We start from the raw sequence: 23,523 nt of genomic DNA, 5'->3' as shown, positions 1-23,523 counted from the left end.
ATTTAAAGCACCGGAAAGTGTCTGTAAGCAAGGTTTTATTCTGGGTGAGTTAGACATTGCTGCATTGTATGGAGTAGTTCAGCGCCTGAAATTCTATAAATGATACACTGTGTGTGTGTGTGTGTGTGTGTGTGTGTGTGTGTGTGTGTGTGTGTGTGTGTGTGTGTGTGTGTGTGTGTGTGTGTGTGTGTGTGTGTGTGTGTGTGTGCTTTTGTTCATCACCTTCTTTTTATTGAGCATAAAGACACTATTTCTTGATGTAAGCTCTGCCATACGACGGTGTCTAGCGCTGAAAATAGGTATTCAACAAACGGATGCAACGTGACACGTTTGTGAGGCTAGTTTGGGGTATTTGAGGGCCGCTAGCCCCTCCTATATACAGCTTCTGTCCCCATATTTGCCATTGACAATGAAAGGTGAAATTAGGTCATATGTCCGTCAAATATGACATCAATTTGTGGCAACACAAACATTAAATCCATTGACAATGAAGGGAACATTTACGTCATATGTAAGACGAGCAAATCCGCGAACCAGTCATATACATTCAGTTGTTCATGAGATGATGTATGATGATGTAAAATGATAAGAGCGCCCCTCACTTCACACGGGTGTGATTCTTATTTTTTTCTTCATATTGTTATTATCATCGTAGTATTTTACCAATTATTTGGGGGGCCCACATGCAATACCCTCATGGCCCACCGGTTGAGAAACACTGGTCAGAATCAGAGTCAACTTCAGGTTTACATTGGTGTGAAACAGTGGATGAAATTGTGAAATTGTGACGCTTTGTGAAAGATCCATCGTCTTGTTAGTTCCATTCCCTTGTCAATTATCAATTAATCAGGGTCTTTGACAGGAAAAGGTTTGCGAACTACTGGTTTGGAAGGCATTTGAATGGGTCTCACTCAGGTCTTAATGGGTCAGACATAAGTTGTCATTAAGTTGTCTTTTGACTTTGTCAGTGGTTCCAGTCAGAGGAACACAGCTCCCCCCCTGTCCCCCAGGGCTATATATGTCTTTACTGTAGCTTCTCATCCATGATGCTAACCTGCTGCCTCTCCTCTCCTCTCCTGTCCTGCAGGCCGATGCTAAGATGGTGTGTGACGTGGTCAGTCGCATGGAGGACACGGAGCCGTACTCCCAGGAGCTGCTGGGAGCCATGATGCGTCTGTGGTCCGACGCTGGCATCCAGGAGTGCTTCAGCCGCGCCCGAGAGTACCAGCTCAACGACTCGGCACAATAGTACGTTCTCCGTGTGTGTGCGTGTGCGTGCGTGTGTGTGCGGACTTCCCACCCACACACACAAATGCCAAAAGCAAATGTATGAAAGCAGTAGTGAGGAGCAGCTGCTCTGACACACCTTACCGTCAGTCAATCACCATTAAAAGCACTACCCCATCCAATCTACTGTCCCAATGAAGGCAGAGAGAGGGGGGGGGTGGGGGGGGGGGGGGGATACAGATGGGGCAGAGAATTGGGAGAGAGAGAGTGAAGGGGGAGAGAGACAGGGAGGAAGAATCGAGAGGAAAGCAGTATGTGAGTGAACAGAAGTGAACGAGCGAGGGGGCAGATGACGAGAGAGAGATTAAATGGAATGCATTAATGTATTACTGTCAAGGTCATGTTTGTTTGTGCCTATAGCTTACTGTAATTGTTCACCATACATCTTCTAGAACTGGAGGAAGTACTTAATTTATATTGCCGTCAGTGCTATATACCATAGCTACAGTACATACAGTACTCTGTTTCAGAGTGCTGGCTACTGTTACAATAAAGCAGTTTCAGCAGGCACAGCCAACTGGCTAGCATTACAGTTTGCTGTTCTAAACAAATGGTTCTAAATCTTTTCACACGCCAATTATGGTCATACCGTATTTGAACTGGGGACGTCCAGCCTGATAAGCATTTGGAATGTAGTTGAGGGACTCGATTTTGTTTGACTTGCATCTTGTAGATCAGCTATATTATTTATTTATTTTTGACAATTTGGACAATGTTTGACCAGTTTTCATAATATCATTTTTTTTTGTTGATTACCTTTGGTGTTTGAGAACCACGGCATTATACATTTCATTAATTTTACCTAGGCCTATATTTATTTTCTGTGAAATAATTGAGGGCAGGACCATCATTTTCAATGATGCCAAGAATATAGTCATAATATTGAAATGAGAACTGCCTAAAACAACCAGCTCAGTGGCCTTGTGGTTAGAGTGTTCTCCCTGAGACTGGGAGGTCGGGGTTCAATCCCCGGCCGGGTCATAGTCATATCAAAGACTGTAAAAATGGGACCCAGTGCCTCCCTGCTTGGCACTCAGCATCAAGGGTTGGATTGGGGGTAAATCCCTGCGACATACTAGCGTCATGTCCAGGGGGTGTACTTGTACATCAAGCTGCCTCACGCTACAGAAACCGAGCCATGAGGCCCTATGGCTCGGCAAGGCTACTTACTTACAGCTTAAAACGCATGGGTTGTGTTGTGTACTGGAAAAGCAAGTACAGAACACTTATTTATACACAATAAAGACACCTTAATTAAAACAATAACAATTAAAAAACGTATGAGCAGGTGTATAAATTGCCCTGGTGAATTCATGGAGTCAATATTTAAGGTGCCTTGTAACTAGCACTAAAATCAAAGGTCAACACTTAGGCCTCTTTTAGACGGCGACGGTCTCCAGATAAAACGACAAAGTCCCGTTGCGTTCTCATTTTTTATTGACTCTTTACACGAGAACGCACACTTTATGAAAACGCTATAATGTCGCTAGGTGGAGGTAACGGGCTGCCAAATAAACCAGTCACCCACGTATAAGAAGAAGAACCAGGTAGCTCCCCCTTCACGCAACCCTATCGGGTTTTGAATGACACTTCCAGAACACAACGTGGTTGTGGCCGTCGCTCGCTGCCTGCTATCTACTAACGCATCGAGATGACAGACAGGCTGACAGGCAGCCCAGAGCATGCAGGCAGCGAGCGCCACGGGATGGTTATATATTTTATACATACATTACAATACATTAGGCTACATAAACGCTGTTGCCGCGGCTGCCACCTATCACAATTAAGGCATTTTATTTACATCATGGTTTTACATTCACCATCGCTGATGAGCAGCGCTTTGTAGGCGAGGAGGGATGCTTGTTCAGGAACTCCATTATGTCATATATGGCTCTGCATCAATGTAATAAACACACTGTATGCGCTGTGAGCCAACGTGAGCCATGATGTCATACGTTTTGCGGATTCACTGTTTCGCCTGTTTACACGGATACGGGATAAAACGGCGTTCTCAAAGATTTCCACTCTGGGAGGTGGTTTCACTTTGTTGCGTTTTCACCTCCTGAAAACGCCATTCTCGTCTAAAGGGACACCAGCAAACGATACTTCATTTTGCCGTTTTCTATGAACACCGTTCTCGTCTAAAGACCACCTTAGTTCGCTCGGTGTTGAGTATAATGAAATGTAGTCATGAGAGTGGGTTTGATGTAATGAAGTATTCCAACTGAACAGTGATTAAATATATTTATTTAACGGTCGAGAGAGAGAGAGAGAATAGACATGAACAACAACTATAGAGGGGGAGAGCGAGATAATGGACATCAACAACGAGAGAGTGAGAGAGAGAGAGAGTGAGAGAGAGAGAGAGAGAGCATGAACAACTAGAGAGAGAGAGAGAGAGATGGACTGTGGGGTAATGTTCTTCCTCAGTAAATTATCCGTTCGTGGCAAGTGTAGAATTAAACCTTCTGTCTACAGTACAGTGCAGTACATGTTAGAGTAATTAAAAACATATTGTTTAAAGCAGGGATATTCAATTGGCGGCCCGCGGGCCACATGTGGCCCGCGGAGCGCCTCCTTGTGGCCCCTGGAAGAATTTTGAAAAAAAAAAAAAAAAAAAAAAAAAACTTTCTTTTTTTTTTTTTTTTGAGAATAATAATAGGGCTAATAAGAGTTACAGGTATGGTGTGTGCGATATTAAATGTGAGATTACCATAATGACAGTAATCATTAAAGGACCACTTTTCAACCTATCTTCATATAATAGGTCCTCACTAATAATCATGATAAAATGACACGTTTTTTTCTACTCTGTCTGTGTCACATAGGAGGGCTGTGGGCAGTTCAGAAACCCACCCAACAGTGACATCAATGGAGAATCCAAGCTAATAGAAACTGCAGGCTTTCTAGTCCTGAAAAGTTGCGAAAATGGAAGCCATCATTCTCACAATAATAAACCCTGTTAGGGTCCATTTGGTTCCATTTGTACACTCTCAGAGTTACAGACCCATAAGGGTCCATTTGATTCCAAACCATTACCCTGGGGGTCCCCGGACCCCGAACCCCACTTTGGAATCACTGCTCTAATGTGTGTGTGTGTGTGTGTGTGTGTGTGTGTGTGTGTGTGTGTGTGTGTGTGTGTGTCCGTCCAGCTGATGGTCGTTAATGTCAAAGCAATGCTGTTTATGCACTGTCAAATAGGTCTAGGCCTACATCTATTCTAAGGTGGCATATACCTGTATAGACATATTACCCTGCTCATTACTGTGCGGAAATATACATAAATCTTTGTGTTTGAGCACAAAAAGCATTTTGAGAACCCACAAATTTCCGCGCTTCGCGCGCACACAGTGCGGCCCCCCACACACAATCATTCTACAGTTGTGGCCCCCGGCCTAATCTAATTGAATACCCCTGGTTTAAAGGCTTTCACAGAAGTGGTTCTCAAACATTTTGTGTATCTTTGACCCTTATCTCCAGTGATGGATGAATTATTCATCCATCACTGGAGATAAGGGTCAAAGGTTACAAAATGCATTCCTATCAACATTTAGATACACAAAATGTTTGAGAACCACTTCTGTGAAACAATAAGTTTTTTTAATTACTCTAACATACTGCACTGTACTGTAAGACAGGTGTAATTCTACACTTGCCACGAACGGATAATTGAACTTACTGCGCCAGTGTCTGCTCAGTGAACTATAGCTTTGTACCGGTTGGTTGGCTGTGTGTTTTTCTCCAGTGACAGATGTCGACACAAATGCAGCCTCTCTCCATGCTCCCTGTGGAGCAGGGATGTGCACAGAGTGTTACAGGGGCAGGGGCTGAGATCCCGTTAAGAGGGCACTTTTGGACAAAAATAGCGAAAATAGCTGATCTACAAGCTCACGAGAGCTTATAGATCAGCTATTTTCGGGTCGCAACCCAGCACTCTTTATGCTAGTGGTGTATGACATGGATTTCTAAACAAATTTGTTCAACGCAAAATGCTACCTTCCAAGTTCAGGAGACTTTGGAAAAAAGCAATTCTCCTGAAAGCTGCCTTCCGGAATGGCATGGAAAGGAGTGGCATTTTTGCATCTCTTTCACCGTAAATGCTGCATTCATGGTCTGGAAAGGGCAGTTGTTTTTCAGACGGGTAAAAGGGCAGGGGCTCAAGCCCCCTTTTGATGTCTATGTGTGCACGTCGCTGCTGTGGTCGTTAATAGTTGATTTCTCCCTCTGTCATTTGCTCGTATTTATGTCATGCACATTTGCCTACTGCAGGCCTGGTTGACTAGATTTAGAAGACATATTTATATGGAGAAATCCCATAATTTAATCTCAATGGGTGAGAAGGGCAGCTTGACCTGTCTCTTCGCTGCTAACATGCCTATTGGACAAGGACGGGTTGGGGGAGGGACTTAGAGAAGGGCTAATTGGCACCGGGTTCAAAATGGGTTCAAAATCAAAAGACTGAATTATTTTTGTTTTGTTCACAGCCTAGATGTTGGCTACGCTGCCAACAAAAGGCTATTGATATTGCACTGTAGTTTAATAAAAATCACATTTTAATTTTAAAATACCGGTATGGCCCATTTTCAAACAGTTTGGAATCACTGCTCTATAGACATTTGGTGGTGTGGGTAAAGTGAATGTTATCGCGCGCGCGTGTGTGTTCGCATGAGTTCACAGTCATGCATGAGTTTTTATGTATATAGAAAGCAGAAGCTCTGTTCCATTGTTCTGCTAAAAGTAGTGCCTGAAGCCACCTGTCTTTCTAAATCGTTCTTTCTCTTTCTCTCTCTGAATATCTAACATGTCCTGACCTATTTACCACAAAACACATACATTACACATGGAACATGCACACGCTAACGCATCATAAAATGTGTGTGTTTTATGACGGGCACAAACACGCACGCACATCTTTCATCAACAAAATGAATACGGTACATCATATAATTATCCAAATACCTTGTCATGCACACACACACACACACACACACACACACACACACACACACACACACACACACACACACACACACACAGTCACAGTCACACACACACACACACACACACACACACACTTACATTTGTTGCTGTCGGGTGGAAACCTTGTATATTTCTTTTAAAAATGTTATCCCATGATTTTGCAACCCCATTTTTTCACCCAGTGTCTCTACACTCCCTCCGCCAACCTGGGGAGAGCAACGGACTGACCTCATGCTTCCTTCTATGCATGAGGAGTCCAAGCTGCTTCTTTTCACCTGACACGGTGGAGTTTTCCCGGCTGGACGTAACGCATGGAAGGAACATGTTATTCCAACCAGTTCCTTTCCCCTCCATCAGGCGTTTGGTGGTGTGGCCAGGGGGAGGCAGTTTAGAGACCAGGATTACTGTGTAATCCTCGTCTCTAAACCAGTGTTTTTTGTGAGGGTACCTACCCTCACAAAACATTCCTTTTTTCATTATTATTTTAAAAACACAACAAAAAATAGCTAGAAGCTCACAACGTGAGACATTGTGAGCTTATAGATCTGGTATTCTCACTACTTTTGTGCGACAAACATAAAAGAGATAACAAAAGGAGATACAAGGTTTCTGCCTGACAGCAACAACGCCCGGCTATATGTAGAGTTGTAGCTCACCACATGCAAAGTGCTGTCATCTTCAGGGGCTACCTGGAGGCCAACCACCAGAATGAACACGGCAACCATTTTGATTCATCCTGAGAGGTGTGTAATATTCCGTCTTCCCAGAGGAAGTGCACACCGCATATCATTAGCAAGCATTGTGCGTACAATACATACAGTATCTCAGAACTCTCTGCGTTGGTGCCAGCCAGATGTCAAGGCGCGGTATTGAACCAGTAATGAATTCACGTCATTAAGAACAGACAAGAGTGGTGACGCAACCCCTCAAACAAAAAATGTACTGATTCTTTGGTGAGGAATGTTAAAACATTTTAGCAACACTGTTTGTTTCGTCACCCTCCTCCAGGCGACCGACCGAGGCTGATCAGACCCCGCGGTGATGCAAATTCCCCTGCGTCCTGCGTCACCTACGCTGTATTGCTGTAAAAATTGCTGTAAAAAGATTCCACGTTATGAAAATCTTATAAAATCCACGTAGAAATAGACACACATAATGATAATATGAAAATGAAATGTGACCAAATTTGACTGAGGGACTGCAATTGGATATTTTTTTGTTCTTTCATGTCCTATGAAAGCAGGGAATCATAGCTTCAAATTGACATATTGGTTGTTCAGTTTGACCCCCCAGTTTTGGAGATATGGCTTATAGAGTAATGTCTTGCAGAAAACAGCGAGCTGATAAAACAGGCTTTAAGGTTCACTTCTGTGGACTCTAACATAATCATATGATTAATATCACACAAGTGCGGCCATTTTGCGCACGCTCAGACCAAATTCTGTAGGGTCACTTGTTTGAGCATAACAGAAGAGCAGTGAAACGTCACATCTTTCTGCCATGGCAATGAGCAGACCTGAGTGAATGGGAAACGCATCCAAGTTTAACAAACTGAAACCTCTGTGAGCAGCCAGTCGCCAATGTAATTGTTTTAATTAAATAAATTGGCTCCTCCTTCGTCTGACCAGAAGTGCTGATTCCTTCTGTGTGTTGCGTCGTCGTCGCCGCTGAACAACACATCTCAACCTCGGTGGAACTCGGAGGCTGATTTTAAACCCTCCTTGCAGGTTTTACCTCACGCATTGTTTCCCCTCTTCTCTCTCTTTCTTCTTTCTTCTCTGTCCCTATTGTTCTTCAGCATTCTTTCCAGTCTTTACAACCTTGCATCCCTGGGCGTGCGTACGTACATACATGCATGCAGTCATGAGATGTGTGCTGTGTACCAGGCCACAAAGCCCCCTCTCCCCCTTCTTAACCCCACTCTCTCCCTGGCATCGCTCCAGGGCCTCGGCACCACCAGCCAAGCCATTAGCTGATGTTTATCACAGGTCATTACAATCAATCATCTCACACACTGACTGTGTGTGCAGGCCAGTAAAAATAACACAGCATGTGTGACGGCAAGAGCTGGAGATAGACTGTGTTCGTGGGTGTGTGCGTGCGTGCGTGAATTTTGCCATTGTGATGCTGAATACCACAGCTAGTCCGCTGAACCTTGTCTCGTTCTATACTGGAAACGACACATATTTAATCTCACTCTCTCGCATTCTTTCTTATTCACAGTCACACACACAACAACCTTCCGTTTGTTCATGCTAGTCCATGTATCACAGAAATGTCAAAGCGCTGACAGCTTCCGTTCCCGACTTTCTGGTTGTGTAGTTCCAGACTCTATTTAGCATGCGTAGCTTGTGGAATAGTAGCTCTGGTCCATAGCCTTCTACTGCTTCTACGATTCTGCCCTGCAGTATAAGGCTATGGGACTTTCGGTTTTAAATCTCAAATCGAAATCAGACCAGCCTCTCCTCTTTAGCGTAAATAAAAAGGAAGTTTTTGCTACTCACCAAAACAAAGGCATTAGAAAGCTTACTTTCCTTAGTGGACGCACACTGAGCCCCCCACCACACGTATAAACGGTACTTTATGGCCAGAAAGGGATTTTTTTTAAATATATATTCTCTATGAGGCAGTTCTCTGGGCAATATCGGTAGAGGGCTTTAAAGAGTAGAGGCTGGTCTGATTTCGATTTGAGATTTAAAACCGAAAGTCCCATAGCCTTATACTGCAGGGCAGCATCGTAGAAGCAGTAGAAGGCTATGGACCAGAGCTAGTGGAATAGTTGTGTGGCTATAGGCGAGACTATACTGTACATACATAACATCAATTTACTGCCGGAGTAAATAAATAAATAAGCCTCCTTACCGTTTAAGTAGTCACAGAATATTTAATATCTCTACCACGATCGGTCCCCAGATCGTTGCTAAACACAGGTTTTCTCTGTGCTTGCATCTATTATTCTTCACAACGATCCATCCACAGATCGCTTTGAAAGACACAGTCGACTGAGTCTGGTAGAATCAGGGGAAAACGGTGCCTTTGTTATGCTCCGTTCCATAGTTATGGGCAGTTGAATGTGGCTCCTTTCCGCCCCAAACCACCAGAAAGCAGTGAAAAGTTTTATTTTTATAGTTTTCTGTGTGTACTCTTCTGCGTTGATCCTGGGATCATTCACAGGCTGCATTGGCAGGCAAGTTGGCAGGAGTTTAGACCTGAATCCGCAATTCTACAATTCTATAATCACATCATTATATGCTCAAACCTTTTCATGTCAAGGACCGCAAACATTATGGATTTGGCTGCCGACCCACATCTCAAAATATCTTCTTCCAAGGACCCTCGGAAGCAAAGATCCCCTCAGATCCAAAGCATACTGGCAGGGAAACATGCTGCCCAAAACCTAGAACCCAAACAAACAAAAGAAGAAGGGAGCTCTCCTGCTGTGCTCCTGCAGCCTGTGGAGAAATGCAGATCTGCAGCAAATTTATGAGAGCAGGTCTCTTAAATAGTGTCTGGAGAGACAATGGCCAGGTGTCTCCCCTTCCACTATAATCATCTCTGGCTCCACCCTCCAATCCAGCAATGCATTAGAATGATTAAAGGCACAGCCACACACTGAACCGAATTTTGGAACATTTATTGAATCGGCCTCAGGTCTGAATTCTGATATACGTAGTACTTTATTGTCAGTTCACACTGAAATGTGTCTTGCGACCCAGCAGCCTTGTATGCAGTAGTAGCTCTTATTGGGTAAAATGGTTAATGTTACTGTGTGGGGTGAAGATGCAGACTGGCATGGTTTACTTCCAGATTACACATGACACCAAGCGACAGATTTATGACTATACTGTAGGTCACATATTCTGACAGGAAAGAAGTAATCCATTCATTTTTTTTAATCTATTTCTGTGCTGATAAAAGTCTGCAGGGGACCTCCCCAGTTTCATATCGGATTTCTGTATTTTCTTCCTTTTTTATCTGATGGCCGAGAGAGATGAAGAGAGAGAGAGAGAGCAGAGATGTCATTATTCAGGCATAAGAATCAGTTAACTGGAACATTCCATTTCTTCCTCTGTGATTAAATGGTAAATGGTGCATTTATATGGCGCATTTACATTACATTCAGTGGTGGGAGAAGTACTCCTGCATTGTACAAATACTCAATTTTAAATTGAGTAAAAGTATCAAAATATATTTAACCCATTTTGGACTGAGATCGATTAAAAAAAAGGCTTCAAAATAATTTTAAAAAATCTGAAAAACCCATGTTTCTATGTCAGTGGTGCTCAACCTTTTTCATGTCAAGGACCCCCAGAATTATCTCTATTGGGCCACGGACCCCCCATCTTAAAATTTGTAGTTCCAGGGACCCCCCAGAAGCCAATATTTTAGTTAAAAATGTTCGCTCTGAAATATATATTCAAAGATTTGCGCCACATTTTCACAACTTTGAAAAAATAGCAGACCTACAAGCTCGTAGCGTATTTTTCAATAGCTAAAGCATAATATAATGCTTAAAACACCAAAAGGGGTTCCCCGCCCAAAATGGGTTAAATTACCAAAAGTAAAAGTATACTCATTGCGTACAATGTCCCATTTCACAAGCTCAAGATACATACAAAATCTTTTTTATAATGAGTTACTTTCACCCGATTTACACACACATTCATACACCAACGTCTAACTAACTCTTGAGAGATGGGATGGAACTGCAGGGAACCTTCCGGTTCCCAAGCAGCTCCTCAGCCACTGCCCCGCCCCCTCCCTCATTATGCCAAGTGTTATTATGCACTCCAGGCGCACACACACAAACACACTCCTAGCCGATGCAACCAGGACATTATAACGCCTACGTGATGCAATTTTAATCAGCCATTAAAATGTATTCGATTAAAGACATTCCAGCATGTCACAGACCAATGGCTTTTAAAACCTTATTTTGTAATGGGAACCAAGCTCTCCAAGAATCGTGGTACCACAGACAGAATTTGAATTAGAAAGATCACCTTTCAATTTAAAAATAGAAAAAGTCCCTGGTTTAATGTCTAGAGCCTTTGCTGAATACTCACCACAGTTAATAAATAATTATTATAAAGGTACTCACACTTTTCAGCCGAGACCTAACAGAGACATTTGGTATCTCCCCGGGACCCAAACTTACAAAAATACATTATGGGTTTCTGCACTTCTCTCATTTTAGCTCAATGGAATCTTGACTGAGTTTTTCCTTTGTGACCCATGGGAACAGGATGTTCAGTTTAACCACTATAAACTGCCCTGTCATATAGCCTGACACACTGAATTTTCATTTTGTTTCACTTCATTATTCCTGAATCGCAAGAACATTGAATATTATTTTAATGGCCGTGGCTGGCGATTCAGGGTCTGCTACAGGCTCACGATGTATCTTTTAGAACTTGTTTTAGTTCTACTGGATCTCTTCTCCACTAGTCCCTCCCTGACATTTTAGTCTAGTTTTTGACAAAACATTTTTATTTATCTTTTGTCAGTGAAATAAGGTAGTCAAACATTGTTCGTCCTAGTTTTAGTCAACAAAATCAGTGCTAATTTTCTTAACTAAGACAATTTCAGGTGACTAAAATAGGACTAAAACTAAATGGTGTGTTATTCAAAACACAACATCTGAATTTGCTGTCAAAATTAACACACGCTACAGACACACACATGTGGATCAGTACTTGTATGCACCAACACATTTTGACACACAGACTCTGTGTCAACCATCTCATTAGAGCAAACATCTCTCTGCCCAGCACTCTGGACCTCAGGCCTGCCCTCCATCCACCATCTGTCTACCTCCCATCACCTGGGGATGTGCCCTATACACTGCTCACTGTCAATCTCTCTCTAGTCTCTACTCTCTTGTAGTCTTGTAGCCTCCGACCCGACTGCTTTTCGTTTCTGTCCAATCAAATTGCATGTGCCGTTTGCTTCTTGCTGCCCAACAATGCACTGTTCTCTCTCCTCCCGGGGGAAAATACCAATCCACAGTTGCTGTCTTTTGAACGTCTAGCGCTGATTGGGGCGGATGGATGGCTGGGTGGATATGATAAGAGATAGGAGTACTTTATTAATGCCACGGAATGCAGGGGTGGAAAGCACTGGCAAGCTACGTAGTATAGCCACATGCGTGGAGGATTAAGATGACTGCATGGAATCCGAGGACGACCTAGAGAGAGATAGACTGGGAAATTCAGTTTGAGCTTAGCTCAGCTGATGGCTGCTCAGATGGTCATATTGGGAGGTGGAGGGGGGGGGGTCACTGTTAGGGGTCGAAGGAGTTCACCCCAAATAATACTTCTTTTCTATCAATTACACACCCCATGAAGCCTATAGCGTCAATGCTAGCGAGCTAAAATGAAGCCATCCTTGCTCTAGAAAGTGCCAATGTTCCCATCTCCGAAACATCGCACGTTTTATCCAAACCACGGAGAGCTCCGTAGATTTCGAGTTATTCCGCTTTTTAGTCAGCCTGTATAAAGGAAGGGTGAACTGCAGCGCGGTTGCGCAATCCTGTCTAGGATGCTAACAGCTTAGCTGCCATCCCAGCAGGTGGCCAGCAGATGGGGTCGTTGCCCGTGCCAGCCGTATAATGTAATAAGATCCCTTATTACATTATGAGCAGTTATTACATTATGAGTTGCTACAAAGGCCAAGCCAAAAAATAATAATAAATAAAGCTTATCAGTCTGCCAGAAGCAGTTGCCCGTTGGATTCCAACTGGCGGAACCTTCCGTCAGAAGCAGTGCATTTGTTAAGTGTGTTGCTCGAGGACAGGTATGGAAGGATAGATGGATGGAATGCAGGAAGAAAGGATAGGTTGTTATTCCGAGCAGTCCTGTTGTTTTAGTTAATTTGCTCTCATCATTAAATAGGAGCTCCCTGTCTACTACTCAATATCTTCTCTCAGTGTGGTTTTCCCCTGATCCATCATTTACAATTGACTTAATTCACTTACCGGTAAGTGGATTGCAAGGGGCGAACATCCCTTTAATAAAATGATAAGGAAATGCAAACCGGAACGAGAATTGAATCTCCCTTTTCCAGGCCAGTGGCTAAAACGTGTCTAAGTTATGCTCTGCCATAGCCAATCTGTAAGCGTCGCAATGCAACGCGTTGTGAGCTTGTAGATTGGCTGCATGTCCTTTTCGGCAGAGGATACCATCCTACCATGAAGCATAATAAATCAGGCTCTAATACTCCAATAGATCTGACTTTCTCTTCCATATAACACATCTCAGTGCTTGGTGTTTGTGCGACATTTTTTAAGCTTGTTTACCCTCCAGCCTGTCTGGAATACCCTGGAGATAGGCCACTGTTTACCACAGTTCTTCTTCATTTGGCAGGAGAGAAGCAGCGGAGAAGAGATTTGCGATGCAATAAAAGAGCGTTCGATGTGCTGCACGCCACTACAAAGATTCATAAGAAATGGGAAGTGCTCTGGAATACCTGGGTGTTTATCTGGATGGATGAATTGATTAGAGTGCAGTCGGAAGAAAGAATCCAACTTAAGTTTGTTTACACCAGTCAAGTCACATTTATTTAGCGCATACATTTAGCTCAATACAACAAAACAAACATAACAAAAACAGATGAGATTGAATATCCCTGCAGTGTGATCAACTATAAAGAAAAGAGAGGGGGGAAAGGAAAGGAAAGGTACTATGTTTACCCAGGGTAACTGGACTAAGCTCAAGAACTTGTTTACAGCCAGGCCCTGCTCATAGAACATGTCATGGTAGGGGTTCAATGCCTTGCTCAAGGGCACTTCAGCTGTGGTAATTTTAACGTGCCGGTTCCGGGGATACGAACTAGCGACCTTCCGATATCAAGACCGCTCCGCAAACCGTTCGGCCACCGCTTCCGTTCCATTTAGAAACTCTTAAGTTAAGTTAAATGTATGCAATACCATGCAGTTCCACATGAACAATGCGGTCTGTGGAATTGACCTGTGTGTGTGTGTGTGTGTGTGTGTGTGTGTGTGTGTGTGTAGCTACCTAGACGCTCTGGACCGGATTGGAGCGCCAGACTACCAACCCACAGAGCAGGATATTCTGAGGACCAGAGTGAAGACCACGGGCATCGTCGAAACACACTTCACCTTCAAAAACCTGCACTTCAGGTCAGTACGCTTGCGCACGCACGCACACACACACACACACACACACACACACACACACACACACACATAAGCTCTTTTGTGTGTGGGCGAGAAGGGACGTCACGAGACCTGGGCACGAGACCTGAGCACCATATATGGGGCTTTCCCCATGTATGGGGATTTTGAATGATACACTGACTGACTGACGGGATATGCATGATTCCATATACTGTACCCATTCTGATCTGAGATCAGATTCTAAAAATGTCTTCTATGTCAGTCTGTGACCTTTGCGGCAACCACAGTGGTTATCATGAGACAATTTGATCATATATTGGCATTCCCATATATGGGCTTAATATTGATCACAGTCATGGATCTCCATATATTGGCATAACAGGGATTGTATTAGGATATCAGCTGGGAATGCATGTACTTTTTCCCCTTTTTTTCCTTTTTTTTAAATTCACTTTTATATAATATATATTATATACCAAGCAGGGCTTCAGGCCACAAAAATGGGGTCCAGGTAGAGCCAGACCTTAATTTCCGGCCTTGTTGAGATCTCTATCCTCTGGTTGGATTTCTATTACTATGGTCTGCAGTTGATTGTTATTGTTGTATGTATGTCTCCAGCTTGACTTTTGTTTATGAAGACAGGCCTGGTAGAGATTACTTTTTGAAAGCCTTCGTTGTTTCACCTAGAGCTCCATATATGGAGACAACCTATATCGCTCCATGAATGGAGACAACAGCGATATCAAGCGCTGACATCAGACTAGTGTAGAAACCTCATATATGGATATACATGCCTGGCACCGCCATGGTGATACTGTGTACGTATTCAGTTGACTGGCATCGTCATCATGACACACATCTAGTGAACCATATATAAGAAGAATCCCAAGAGGTTTAGGGAGCTAGCAGCATTTGCTATGCTCCTCACGAGAGACTCCATTGCCTTCCGGGCGAGACAGGATATTTGACCTTACAACCCAAATGTCCTCAGTGATATCTGGCTTTATACAAACCGGATATCGTTGGGTTAGAAATGTCTGCATCCCGGTTAACACCCGGGGTTATTTAATCCATTAAATCAGAGCGCCCAGCGATTTATAGCAGCGGAGCACATTTAGCGACGGACCGGATGTTCTCCCGGATGAAGTAGCTAGATGTAGCCTAAACACTCTAGAGGCGATCGACAACACATGATCTTTTCTTAGAATTGGACATAATGATTTAGATCAAGAGTTATTCACGTTTTAAGATTTTCCATCTCGTCGGCTAAAATGGGGGGGAACATTTTCGATGACGTCCCACCGGAAAATAACATCGACGCTCCCAGCCTGTGGAGCGATGCGATCGGTTTTCATATCAATAATCTAGTGCCACGCTATGATCTTGTAGATCTGCTATTTTTGAATAGCCAAGCATACAGTATGGCTAAAATGAAAAATAACAGATGATTTCCTGGTTTTAATGGGTGTCTTCATTTGTGTATCCGTGCCATTTTAATGAGATCTGATTCAATTACAACCAAGAGCTGTAATGAGAGGGAGAGAGAGAGAGGGAGGGGGGGGGGGGTGAGCATGAGTGTGACAGAGTGAGATAGAAAGAGTGTTCAATTAAAGGAAGACTTCACCCATTTTCAACATATCTTCATATAATTGGTCCCCACTAATGCTCCTGATAAAATGGCAACAATAATCTACTTGGTCGGTGACCCATAGGGTGGCTGTGGACACTAAAGAAATCTGCCTACCAGTGTGACATCATCGTTTTTCTCTTTTTTATAAAAAAAAATAAAATACATTTGTATTTGTATTAACACAGGATAAATGGCAATGCTATAACTCTCCAGAAATAGAAAGCCTGCGGTTTCAATTAGCTTTGGATTCCTCATCGGTGATGTCACTGGTAGGCAGGTTCCTGAACCATCCACAGCCCTCCTATGAGACACACAATGAATGGAACCATATTATTATGAGCTCTACTGAGGACCAATTATAGGAAGATACGGTAGGTTGAAAACCTTTAACCCCCAGGGTGTAAAATATGAACTCAGGTCCAGAGCATTTTATACTGTGTGCCATATTCCTGCCTCTGCTTGCTTTGAGGCTCTCACTTCGCACTACACACACACACACACACACACACACACACACACACACACACACACACACACACACACACACACACACACACACACACACACACACACACACACAGTCACACACACAGTCAAACACACGTACAGTATGCACGCAAGCACGCACACATGCAGATATGCTCATACACTAGACATTCACACACTCACACACACACACACACTTGCGCACGCACACACAATTAATGTTACAATATCATTAGGTGTTTGCAGTCGATTTTTTTGACAAGTGATTTCTATCTCTCTCTCTCTCTCTCTCTCTCTCTCTCTCGCACGCTCTCTCTCTCCATTATATCCGCAACCATCTTTTCCACACATGCACTGTCAGCAGAGTAGATCTGAAACAGGCTGTGTGTGTGTGTGTGTGTGTGTGTGTGTGTGTGTGTGTGTGTGTGTGTGTGTGTGTGTGTGTGTGTGTGTGTGTGTGTGTGTGTGTGTGTGTTTGCGCGCATGTGCGCGGTTGCGTGCATGTGTGTGTAATGAATTCCATACCTCATACATATCACACTGTTTCTCTTCTCTCCTCTCTCTCTCGCACGCACACACAGAGAGAGAGAGATAGAGAGAATATTGTATTAGTCCTCGCAGTGTGTCATAAGCAGACAAACACATTCAACACACACACACACACACACACACACACATGGACCATTTCAACGACCAGAAAATGCTTTTGTTTATGTTCTGCAACGTTATTGTTCGGGTTCAGTGGATGATGTTGTACCGGCCTTGTTTTTTATGAAAAGCTATAAATTTATGTCAGTGTCAGCTCTATTGCTATTACTGGCAGAGAGTGTGCTGTGTGTGTGTGCTGTGCTGTGCTGTGCTGTGTGTGTGTGTGTGTGCGTGCGTGCGTGCGTGCGTGCGTGCGTGCGTGCGTGCGTGCGTGCGTGCGTGCGTGTGTGTGTGTGTGTGTGTGTGTGCGTGTGTGTGTGTGTGCGCGCGCGTGTGCGTCTCTGTGTGAGAGGCTCTGGGCTTGCACCGTGACACCTACTGTGTCCAGCCCTCAACAGGGGAAGTCATTTCAGCCATGATGCCAAATGTTATGATGCTTGAAAAGACGAGCACACACTCAGCACTGCAACGGAAGCCAAGGGAACTCTGAAGGGGCTTATTTGGCTACAGTGACTGGCTCCCTGTTCATATTCCTTCTTATTAAAGCTACTTCCTCAATCAGGGAAGCCCGCCCGGCTCCCCTCCCCCGAACACGGGCCGATTGTGTCCGTGGAGATTTCGCTCTTGACCAGCGGTCGAAAGTAACCGAGTACATTTACTGAAGTATACTGTACTTAAACAAAATGTTGAGGAATTTGTACTTTACTTGAGTATTTCCGATTTCTAATACTTTTATTTCTACTCCGCTACATCTCAGAGGCAAATATTGTACTTTTACCCCACTACATTTATTTGAAAACCTTAGTTACTAGCTACTTTGATTATTATTACAAACAACATACTGTACATGAAACACTTCAGCCCTATACACATTTTGGCCATTTTAAAATAGCCGATCTACAAGTTTGCAGATGGGGTATTTTCAAAAGGTTTTTATACATTTTGAAAACATGTGAAATAGGACACTCTGCATAGCGAGTACTTTAGGTATACTTTTGAGTACATTTTGAGGCCGACACTTTTGTACTTTCACTCAAGTGCATTTTGAATTCCGGACTTTTACTGGTTATTTCTACATTGCAATATTGATACTTTTACTTAAGTAAAACAATCAAGTACTTCTCCCACCACTGCTCTCTCTCTCGGCAAAGCCGAGTGCACCACTGTGGACGTGACCCCCCCCCCCCCCCCCCCCCCCCCCGCAGACTCATGACACATGGTCCAGCTGTAGGGAGTTGAGCCAACGAGGGGGTGGATGATGATGCAGTCGTTAGTGACATGTGCTCTGTGCCATCACGCTGCTCGCAGGCTCTTTGATGTGGGAGGTCAGCGGTCAGAGAGGAAGAAGTGGATCCACTGCTTCGAGGACGTGACGGCCATCATATTCTGCGTGGCGCTTAGCGGGTACGACCAGGTGCTGCACGAAGACGAGACCACGGTAAGACACACACAGACACACTCTCTCTCTCTGTCTCCCTCTCTCTCTCTCTCTAACCCACAGACCAAACACCACACAAACATTTCTTCCCCCCTCTGTCTTTTTTCACACACACACACACACACGCACACACACACACACACACACACACACACACACATGCTGTTCTGCTGTATAGAGCACACATGTATGTATTCTCCTTTGTTGTGTATTATGACTACCGGTATTATCTTCTCTACAGTATATTTAATGTATGTACTGTATAGCTTACAGTATAATGATCCACAGTACAGCAATTTGGTGTCTTTCTCTGAGAAGTATACAGTCCCTTCTTGCCATACTGTTTTGCCTTCAAACTTGCAAAAAAGAATCTATCTTATGGAAAACGGTGGGTATTCCCTTTGGAATTCCTCCTGGCTTGTTGTGTCCTTCTGTGTTCTTTTGAGTGGCATTAATAAATCTTAAAAGGACTTGCATTGCTTAAACTTAATTGCCCAAAACCTGCAGAAACCCTGTTGTTGAGTTAACGGAGTGTACTTTTGACAACTCTTTCTGTGCCACGCATGCACACAACATAGTTGCGTTTCGGCCCCCTCTGCACTCGAAACACCAGGAAATGCGAGGCACTGACATAGAATCCCGATCCGCCATCTTTGAGCAGGGCATTGAAGACTTTTCATTGAGGTCCAAAGATCGCCTAATTGGCTGCCAATCGAATGAAGAAAAGATTCAGAGAAAAGCGCTGTTAAAGATTGTGGTTTTATAACTGGAGTGAATGGAGGGGACATTTTTGGATCGCACACCATTACGGAATTAAATCGTCTCAAACGTCACCCGCCTACGGTTAGTGGAAGCGAGGGTCGTCTGTACCCAAAAAATCGTCTGTCGTCATGGGCACAAATTGACACTTTGTGAAAAAGTAGTTAAAGATATCATGGGAATGGAAAATGCTACGCTGCAATGTGATCCATTACTTTGCAACTTGTGCATCATTCATTTTCATCATTGCAAGAATATTAACATCCAGGTAAAAAATATAAACCCACCTGTGAATGTCAGCAGACATTACTGAATGTCTGCAGAATACTGCATTTCAGACTTTAAATACCTGTATACAGGACACAGGCTACACGAAGTTGAATAGAATTGTTTTTTTGGGATGATAACATCCGCGTAAAACCACCACTTATGAAAGATGATGAATGGATATGGACCATGAATAAAGCCGTCTCTGCCGTCTCTAGGCGAGAGATACCGAGATAATGACGTCTGAAGCAAATGAGCTGATTTACATGTAGAGTGCGAGAGACTCCGAAGCTAATTTTACACGACTAGAAGTGGTTCCTGTGGGTATTAGCTCCTCCCCGTCTCCTGATAGATGGATATCACACCTGTTTTAAAATAAGTGGTAAATGGTGCATTTATAAAGCACATTTATCCAAGGCGCTTTTCGATGATTGTGCATTACATTCACCCATTCGCACACGCATTCATACCCCGATGGCGGAGGAAACCATGCCAGGCACCAACCTGCACATCGGGGGAGCAATTAGGGGATCAGCTACTTGCTCAAGGACACTTCGACACTAACTCAGGGGGAATCGAGCTGGAAAACCTTCCAGTTCCCGAGCGGCCACTCTACCCGCTGAGCCACTGCCGCTCATGAAGTGAACTCAAGGTGTACTCGGAGGGAGGTCAGATAACATTACATTACGGTTACAGTCAATAGCGGACATCAGGATAACAATGACCCGCTGTGTATACTGATACTGATAGCTGCAACGCCACCAGGTCCAGTGTACTGTACTGACCTTACCGGGTCAATACACGGTCACGTCCTAAAAGCTACTGTATTACTGCTACTTTAACATTCATTCCACTCCTCTTGTTTTTGGCGACACCTGCCGGTAGCTCTGTGTCATTACATGGTTTGTGCATGGGGAAGGAATGGGGAGGAATTCATGCATTCGCTGATATTTGGAATGCAAAATGCAACGCGTTTGCAAACAGTATTTATCATCAACGGTAAAAGACATAAATAATTACATTTACATTTTGACGAATGGCAGTGTCTGTGCAAAAATGAAATACAGTATGTAATACCGGTACTTATTTTGTCCCTTAACTCTCAGGAGGTCAATCAACACTGTGTCTTTTGTGTACATTATTATATGGGTTTCAGGTCATAGGGCTGCACACACACACACACACACACACACACACACACACACACACACACACACACACACACACACACATTTTCATTCTAACTTGCTTATCTTTCTTTTGTCCTAAAGAACCATTCCTTCACAGGCATACACACACACACACACACACACACACACACACACACACACCTTTCCCCACGGTGTTCTTCTTATCTGCTTCCTCTCTGAAACACCGTGAGCCTGGTAAACACACACACGCTGCTGCTGCTGCGTACAAGAGTACCGACACACTCCGTTCTGTTCCGCTTGTCTCTCTGTGCTCTCTGGGTGTTTCAACGCCGGGTTCAACTGCTTCGTCTTCTTGCCTTACAGACATCTCTTTCAGCACTGCTGCTGCTGGGTGAGTGACTGTGTGTGTGTGTGTGTGTGTGTGTGTGTGTGTGTGTGTGTGTGTGTGTGTGTGTGTGTGTGTGTGTGTGTGTGTGCGTGTGCGTGTGCGTGTGCGCGTCTTGCGTGTGTGCATGACTGGGGGGAGTAGGCCTGTCACCATCATGAAATTTTACTTTACGACTAATTACTCAAATGAATTGTAATCACACAAATAATTGTTATTAAGACCGCCAAAACATCTGTGTCATTTTAGATTGTAGCTTTACAGTATATATATATATACGTATAATTGGCATCATACATTTTTGATAAATCTCTTAGGATTTACTGTAGAAGGCATGTCATTGCTGTTGTGCAGAAACCTCTTATCTTCATATTCTAACTTTGCGTGTGTATATACAGTATATAATTTATATATAATTTTTTATTAATGTCCTACTTGATCACTACAGCGTCTTGCAAGAGCATCAAAAGTAGCAGATCTGCAAGCCGGAAACGTGGGACGAATCCAGGCGTTTGGAGCTTGTAGATCTGCTACTTTTGCGGTTTTTGAACTTGAATCGTGAGAAAGTGACATGGATATAGGAGGTGTCCACCCGACAGAGATGACTTGTGAATCGGCCTCAGGTCCTTAATGGGTTAAGTGTGTTTGTGTCTTTGAACATTTGGAACTTATAAAAATAAAAAAATACATTTCTGTCTGGCTTGTAGGCTTCGTAAACAAAACCACATGGCAGATAATATGACAAATAACGTAAATAAATATACAAATTAATAAATGACCACTGAAAATAGCCGGTCTACAAGCTCGCAAGGCTGTATCCACTATTTTCTGAAAATGTTTAAAGATGCATGAACATGTTTCAACATGGAAACGATTATGGCAATTATGTAAATTAATTGCAATTATGCAAAACATCATGCAAAGTGATTGCGATTATGAGACATAATTGCGATCAGGTTGCTAATAATCGTGACAGGCCTCATGGGGGGTGACGGTGGGGGGGGGGGGGGGGGGTTGTTTTTCCCGTTCCTGCTCTTAAACTCCGCCCCTCCAGCATCTTTGGCTCCTCCCACTCCTCTTGTCGCTCTCGCCATCGACTGTCCTCTCTAACCAATCAGCAGTCAGATCTTCTGCAGAAGCTCCGCCCTCAGACAGGTATGAAACCTCCGGATAGGTCCATGTACTCACAGTCTACTCACACCATTACTGTAGGGCCAGAGATCTTTCTATAGATCTTTCTATATCCATCTATCATCTCTTCACTCCAGCAGTCTGGATGTGACTAATCTGCCCAACTTAAGGCAGCAATCACAATCACACTCAGGGAGAGAGAGAGAAAGAGAGAGAGAGAGAGAGAGACTGCTTATAAATAATATTATAAATAAGATTTGACGTTTAGAAATTCAGCCAATTGTTGTCCTTCACAAAGCATTAGCCACCAAGGGCAACATACAGCATACTGTACAGCGCATGGATTGCTACTGTAAGTTAAGCTTGATTATTTTTCTCCACTATTTATAATAGCCGATCTACAACTATTTATAATAACAGATCTACAACTATTTATAATAGCCGATCTACAACTATTTATAATAGCCGATCTACAACTATTTATAATAGCCGATCTACAACTATTTATAATAGGCGATCTACAATTATTTATAATAGCCGATCTACAACTATTTATAATAGCCGATCTACGACTAGTTATAATAACAGATCTACAACTCCTTATAATAACCGATCTACAAGCTCACTAGGACCCCTTTTCCACCGGTTGGTTCACAATGGGAACGTGTTCAGTTCTTTTTGGTTCTTCTAGCCCAGGGGTAGGCAACCTTAGGCACCAGTGCCAACATTGGCACAAAGGAGGGTGATCACGGGCACACTGGCAAGTGTGTGAGAGAGTATTTTCAGCTTTAAAATAAACTATTAAAATAAATGCAGTCAAATAAATGAAGTCCCTCACATTTGTGTGTAAATTACATCCTGCATTCTACATTCATTCAATCTGAACTCTGTTAGAGTCTAATGATCATTATAACAACGTGAAAGGAAAAACGTTATATTTGTGGACAAGTAAAATATGTTGGAATTTTTCATGTGGTGTCATTAAAATTAATTAATGTTGATATGGCACACACTGACGAGCTGGAAAATAAAAACATGGCACTTAATTTAAAAAAGGTCGCAGACCCCTGTTCTAGTCCATGAGCCAGAGCTCCAAAATGTTAACGTTAATTATTGACTGAGTGGGCAAAACTATACCTATATTAGATTGTTATCACCATGAAACTTCCCCAGTTAATTACTTACACAAAGACAATGATTTATTGTATTACAAATTTAACATTT

At 43.2% G+C, this 23,523-nt stretch overlaps 1 protein-coding gene across 2 annotated transcripts in view; it reads left to right on the top strand.

Moving 5' to 3' along the window:
* gnao1a (guanine nucleotide binding protein (G protein), alpha activating activity polypeptide O, a) overlaps positions 1–23,523 on the top strand; it is a 150,330-nt gene that overhangs the window by 100,434 nt on the left and 26,373 nt on the right. For both annotated transcript variants that reach the window (XM_080762335.1, XM_080762334.1), the window contains exons 4-6: positions 1,088–1,248; positions 14,279–14,407; positions 18,477–18,606. In XM_080762335.1, the coding sequence (XP_080618461.1) occupies positions 1,088–1,248; positions 14,279–14,407; positions 18,477–18,606 (420 nt within the window). The remainder of the gene's footprint in view (positions 1–1,087; positions 1,249–14,278; positions 14,408–18,476; positions 18,607–23,523) is intronic.

Source organism: Protomyctophum bolini, assembly GCF_963924005.1.
Source record: "Protomyctophum bolini genome assembly, chromosome: 4".
Classification (NCBI taxonomy): domain Eukaryota; kingdom Metazoa; phylum Chordata; class Actinopteri; order Myctophiformes; family Myctophidae; genus Protomyctophum; species Protomyctophum bolini.
This window is presented reverse-complemented; position numbering and strand designations above follow the sequence as displayed.